Source organism: Terrapene carolina, unplaced genomic scaffold (genome assembly GCF_002925995.2).
Source record: "Terrapene carolina triunguis isolate 2854851 unplaced genomic scaffold, T_m_triunguis-2.0 Scaffold926, whole genome shotgun sequence".
NCBI classification, from domain to species: Eukaryota; Metazoa; Chordata; order Testudines; family Emydidae; genus Terrapene; species Terrapene triunguis.
In genome coordinates, this window is record NW_020665277.1 from 4,689,405 (window position 1) to 4,695,711 (window position 6,307).

The 6,307-nt window shown below is 43.8% G+C and overlaps 1 protein-coding gene across 1 annotated transcript; it reads left to right on the forward strand.

Annotated features, from left to right (window-relative positions):
* The first annotated feature begins 2,779 nt into the window (after nt 1-2,779).
* On the forward strand, nt 2,780-4,898 carry TSHB (thyroid stimulating hormone subunit beta). The gene is made up of 3 exons (XM_024209246.2): nt 2,780-2,826; nt 3,694-3,856; nt 4,656-4,898. The coding sequence occupies exons 1-3, from the start codon at nt 2,780-2,782 to the stop codon at nt 4,896-4,898; spliced, it is 453 nt and encodes a 150-aa protein (XP_024065014.2).
* The last annotated feature ends 1,409 nt before the right edge of the window (nt 4,899-6,307 follow it).

The following is a 6,307-nucleotide window of genomic DNA, read 5'->3' on the forward strand; positions in this document are numbered from 1 at the left end:
TATATCAGGATAAGAAAGAGTTAAATAGTAATAGGAGCAAAATATCAGTATTATAATTTTACTGCTGAGGCAGCATGGACAGATGTTACTGAGAGTACAATTAATACTACACTCATACCCTTAAGCCAGAAAGAGTCACACCTAATTCCTGGCAGGTTATATAAAGAAACCCATTATTAAAGACCCCTGGGAAATGAAGGGGGAGGAGTAAAAAGTGTTTTTTCTGACATTATGGTATAACTGAAGGACTACCCGAGGACAAAGAGACATGTGCTGCAGGCTGAAGTCATGGCAGTGAGGTAACCTAATGTGCCAGTGAGTGGAGTAGCTTGGCAGTAGTCTGAGCTAACTGGATCCCTCCTGCCCAACTCACCATGTGCTCACCAAAGTCAAGTTAATCTTAATTGTATTGTATTTCTCATGTCCATGTAAATGGAGAACTGGGCTGTTGCTATGTGATATGTTATGGATCAGATTCATGAAAACTTAACGGCAGCTAGTGGTTACTGAGGATGTGTCTGGGATGCTAACAATGGAGTAAGAACCAGCAAAGCTCTAAGGACAAAATAAATGAGATGGGAAGGCAGGTTGGCTACTGATGAAGCAGGAGAGCGCAACAGCCCTAGTATAAGTGAGAATGCACATGTCTCATCAAGGCCAAGTCACATGCAGCCACGCAACCCCCTTAGCCACCCAGACTGCTTCCCCAGGATCTGTCCAGTCTCCACTGGGACCTGAGCACTCCCATTTCTAGACATTCTTCAGACATAGTTATTCTGTATGGTGCTTCTAGCTATGCTGCATATAGCTGTTTATAGAGACTTGATTCCCATTGGATATGACTAACTTCTGAGTCATTTATTGCCATCAATCTTTTGCAAAATAGGTTCAATGCCCAAATAATTTCTGTATCTACTTGTGGGGGTAGATTAAAACTCCTCCCCCCATGTGAAATGGTGGAGTGACTGAGGGAATTTTTTCAAATTAACTACAGTTTGAATCTTATTAATTTTGGACTAGATTCACAAAAGGACTTAGGCATCTAACTGCCATTTTAGGCAACTATATTCCAGAATGAAGCCCCACTGGGATTTACAAACCCCATGATCTGCCACTGAAGCCAGTAGGTGTCACAACTTACTTGGCACCTAAATGTTTGCAGTAAGCATTCTCTATGTGCCTACATTTCTGCATGTGCACTGCAGCCCCACCCCAGGCCTCTGGATACCTAGGCCCCAGAATGATGCATGAGCTGGGGGAATATAGGCATTCCTCTGCCAAAGTTGCCTGTGGGGATTGATCCATTAAGTGTAGTCATAGCTCATTTACTAAGTTGGACCGCTATAGGGGAGCTTATGTAAAATGGCTGGGTGGCAGAGAGGACCTCCCTTCTAACTTTTGGCTCGCTGGTTAGAGTACTCAACTGGGATGTTGTGAGATGCCCCCCAGTTCAAGTCCCCCCTCTACCTGAGAGGGAGAAGAGATTTGAACAGGGTTGTACTACCATTCAGGTGAGTGCCTACACACAAGGCAAGGGGATATTCTGATGTGGGTCTCCATCAGTCTCTGCTGTTCAAGCTGTTCCATTGTGAATAAATAATTTTAAAAAGTCATTGGAACAGGGAGACTGGATCCTGGGTCTCCCAAGTAGCGCTCTAACCATCAGGATAGAGAGTCATTCTCATGCTTGAAATCTTTCTTGCTCTGGCCGAGTGACTCATTATTTATTTATAGTAGAACAGGTTCAACAGGACAGACTGAAGGAGCCCCCCATATCAGAATATCCCATATATAGCAGGTGAGTGGGGCACTCACCTGAGAGATGGCAGATCCTTTCTCACCTCAGGTGGAGATAGGGCTTGAGCTGGAAATCTTTCATATCCCAGGTGAATACCCTAACCACTTGCTAAAAGTTATGAGGGGGCGTCTCCTTGCAAAAATGGTGTAGTCACCTAACCACAAGAGAGAGTTTGCAGCTGAAAATCCCAAGCAAAGCGAGGTGCTGAACTTCCTGAGTGGAGCAGAGCTTAGGACACCTCCCTCTTCTTGGCATCTCCCATTGGCTAATTGAGATGGGGAACTGCCTAGCATGCTAGCTTTTGCGAATCCCATTCTGGGATGCCTATCTCTCCCCATTCATTGTACAGGGAGCCCCAGTGCCTGACTTAGACTTCATTAATCCCAGTGATTTTCTAGGCACCTGAAAGTTAGATGTGGTGATGCTGAGTGGCACCATCATGCCTAAGTTTCTTCGTGAATCTAGCCCTTTCTGTGCATGCTACTGCCTCTCTTTGTTATGTCTATCTGGTTTCTGGTCACACTGCAGCCAATGGGAGCCAGAATTAAGTCCTTCTCCAAAATAAACAATTAGGGAAAAATAACCATCTGTAATTCCTAGAGCAGCCCTCAGTTCTAAGCATCCAGGTTGGCTATATGTCCATGGTAGTCTTTTTGTTGTGATGTTACTGTCCTGTGTAGTCACTAAACTCATCAATAAAATCTTTTTTAAAGCAACATTTGGTTTAAAAGTCTGAGAGGAAAATGAGTGTTAAAGTAATTAGATTTCCAGTCCCAGTTTCCATGTGAGGATATAATTGGAACATTTGTTCCAATTACATTTGCTTTATAGTTCAGTATGAATTTTCAATAGATAGGTTTGAGATAAGAAAGCAGCAATTCAAATGCAATTATATAAACAGTACGCTCAGCCTGGTATTAGCTTGGAGAGTATAAAGCACAGTGAGAGCTTGTGCTAGGTCACAGCCTCTCCAACTCCACAATGCAGACTCAGGCTCCTGTATTGAGGAAAGATTCAGCTGCCAACAGGTTGGTCTTTGCAGGTTCAGCATTGTTGCAGCTACTGGGTGTTGTAAACTGGACAACATAATGGCTTTGGCTGGGGAAACTAGACGCTGAGAGAATTCAGAGGGTGATGTCCATAAATTTGTAGACACTGTCAGTTCAACTTTGTACTTTGGAGGCTGTTGAGCAGACCTTGGAGCTAATAAGAGCTTCATTCTAGGGATCCCTCAGCATGTATGGGAAAGGTCAGCAGCTCTGGTAGATGGTTGATTGATTTGAACTCTTTACTGATCTGTCATTTGTTGTCATTTACAAGAATGTTACTTAATTACTGGCAGTGTGCATATCTCGCCAACTCCATTCAGTGGGCCTCTAATTAAAACAGCCAATTGGAGTGTCAGAAATGTGACGATGTAGTCTATCTACACAGCCATTTCTTTTCATTCTTTCACCATTTTATAGGACTCGCTTTCTTTAAAGCCAATGGGATTATTTTAGGTTTTGTGTTTGAACTCTAGAGCTCATTGTTTCTTTCATGTGTCACATTTCTTAGATCCTTTAGTAGGGAGGGTTGGGGAAACTTCCTGCTATTTTATTGTATCAGCATTTTAGGACTCATTAACAGAAAGCTCCATGTAATGGGATTTAATAGGAGGACGTGAACATGAGATTTGCCTCATTGTTCCGTGTTTTGGCACCCTGCCTCTGGCAGTCAGTACTATTTCAAATAAAGGACTGAGGGTAGTGGAACTTTGTCAGGTTCTTGTTAGATATAATTTCATTGTCTTTCCCTTTTGTGAATAATATAACTGGTTCCGCAGTGGCTTTTCAGAACATGGCAGAAGGTCACATCTAATGCTTTCTCCTTTGATATTTTGTCTTTTCATCTAGCATGAGTCCCATCTTTCTGATGTCCCTTCTCTTTGGCCTGACTTTTGGGCAGGCAATGTCTTTTTGTGCGCCCACTGAGTATATCATCCACGTGGAGAAGAGAGAATGTGCCTACTGCCTGGCCATCAACACAACCATCTGTGCTGGATTCTGCATGACACGGGTACCAGGCGCTATTCTGTTCTAGGCGGGTGCTTCTATTGTGCCCACTGCTGTGGTATGAACATCTGAGCTCACTCATTACTTCCTCTAGAAAATCTGCGGGACAAACCATTCATCTCTTACGTTATTTACAATAGATAGAAAATCACACACTTGCCACATTTGGCAAATCATTCAGACACAGAGGCGATGTGGGGAGGGAGGAGCCATCTGATGGATCTGGTGCCTATAGCAAAAATGTTGTAGTAGAAGATTGGCGGCTTCTTCTCCTATGAATTTGGGGGTTAGGATGGAAAAGAGGTTCTTCTCCCACTTAATGAGGAACAGAATTTTTTTTAAATTACTAAGCGAATTGTTTCAGTAACTTCTGCCTCATCATGTGTGCAGCTGGTAAGTCAAAGATCACAGTGATGGCAGTACAGTGTGGGGAGAGAGGTGTCTCTTACATAGGCAGGTCCCATGCTACCCTTAGAGCCAGCACCTAAAATTCCACCCTTAAACCAATAGGCAGTCAGTGCAGGTCACGGAGCTCTGGTGTCACTTGTGGGTTTACCTCTGAGCCAGGCAGCAGGTGCAGCATAATGTGGAAATCTTCATAGAGATGTGGAGACTATTCACATGCAGATTTTCAGTGAGGGATCTCAGTAGAACTACACTAGAAATGCAGCCATTACAGTCTGCAGGGAAAGATAACTGCCTTCTGAACACAATCAGAATGACTCAGGGAGGTCTTGAGTCACTGGGTCACTTGTGTATCCTTCAGTAAAACAGAATAACAACATCTCTCTTTTTTTTTGTAGGACAGCAATGGTAAGAAGCTGCTCCTCAAAAGCGCCCTGTCCCAGGATGTGTGCACGTATAAAGACATGGTGTACAGAACAGTGGTACTCCCTGGCTGCCCACGACACATCGTCCCCTATTACTCTTACCCAGTGGCGACGAACTGCAAGTGTGGTAAATGTAACACTGATTACAGTGACTGCATTCATGAGACAGTCAGGACAGACTATTGCACTAAACCACAGAAGTCCTATAATGTGTGAGCTTATTACTGAATGAGGTAGAAATGTACCTTCTGCCCCACAGTTAGCTAGTGGCTATCTATAACTGAATCATGAATAAAATTGTATTTCACAACAGATCTGCAAGTTGGTCTGTAGCATTTTTTAATCTAAAGGAATCCTAGCAAATTTACTGTTGTATCACCCTGATAGGACAAAGCAACTGCAACACTGGAGGGCACTGGTGGAAGTGAAGGGAGGCAAAAAGGATAAAAATAATTGGTGTGCAGGGAGGAGTTAGGCATTGCTAGGGGGATGCGCCCTGGCCTGTTGGATGATGTTTTAAGATGTGGTGATGCTGCTGTGTCATCTCCAGGCTCAACACCTGATTGTGATTATTTATTTTGGATCTGTTCCATGCCCTTTCGTGCCTTCTAGACTGGGTCACTGCAGTGTGCTCATTTCCTCTTTGCTCTCAGGTGCTGACATCCATGTATACAGCTTAATACTGTCTGTCTGAGAGATGCCTCTCCCCATGTGTAGTGTCCTTGGGTGCGCAAGCTATATGTCCGTGGCTTTAAACATCTGGGGCTGGGAATTCCAGAATCAAGGACTTTGCATTGAAAAACCCCCTTCTCCACTTGACTGAAGGAGCCTGAGTTTGTTGAGCTTTATGGCTTATCTGTAATTCATGTTGAAGGGTAAAGGGAGTGGGGACAAGTTGAACCCTCTGTTTGAGTTTTGTTTGTAAAGATTATATGAAATGTGGTTCGGACATATTGGGCTTGGTCACTTCAAAAAAATAAATAAAATAGGTGGCACATGGTCCTCTCCCGATGTACGTTAAGTGGAATTACACATGCCTTGCTCCTCAATTTGGAGTTTACACCCACTCTGTGCACAGTAAGTGGCAGCCTTCTTTTAGGTGCTGAGCAGGCATGAGTGAAGAGTCTGTGCCCACTCGTAGGGAAGTAAGAGTAGGTGAATGAATGAATTTTTGCCTCACTATGAACCCCTGCAGATGTGAAACTGCAACAGGTGGCTCAATGGTAAGCTATAAATAAAACAGACCAAACACGCCGTGACAGGGCTAGGTAGTTTCTAGCAGGTGGTTCACAGCAGGGGAAAAAAGCTGCAGAACCCACTTATGGAATTTTACATCCCTAGCATTCACACATCTATTTTATTAACAGAATTGGAGAAGTCAGAGATGGAAGAGGGCCATTCAGTCCCTTCTCTCCTCTACCCAAACCAATCTCACTCCTTTCACTTATCCAAGGACTGTGGGAGGGCCACGCAGGGCTGCAGCAAAGAAAAAATATGCCTCATTAATACAAAAGGATCACTAGCTTTTACTGCAAGGTGGTATGGCAGGCACAGGGTACGGATGGCTTCTACAAAGTTGCCATTAATGTCATAGAGGGCTTCAAGCTTTCCTTGCACCATATACA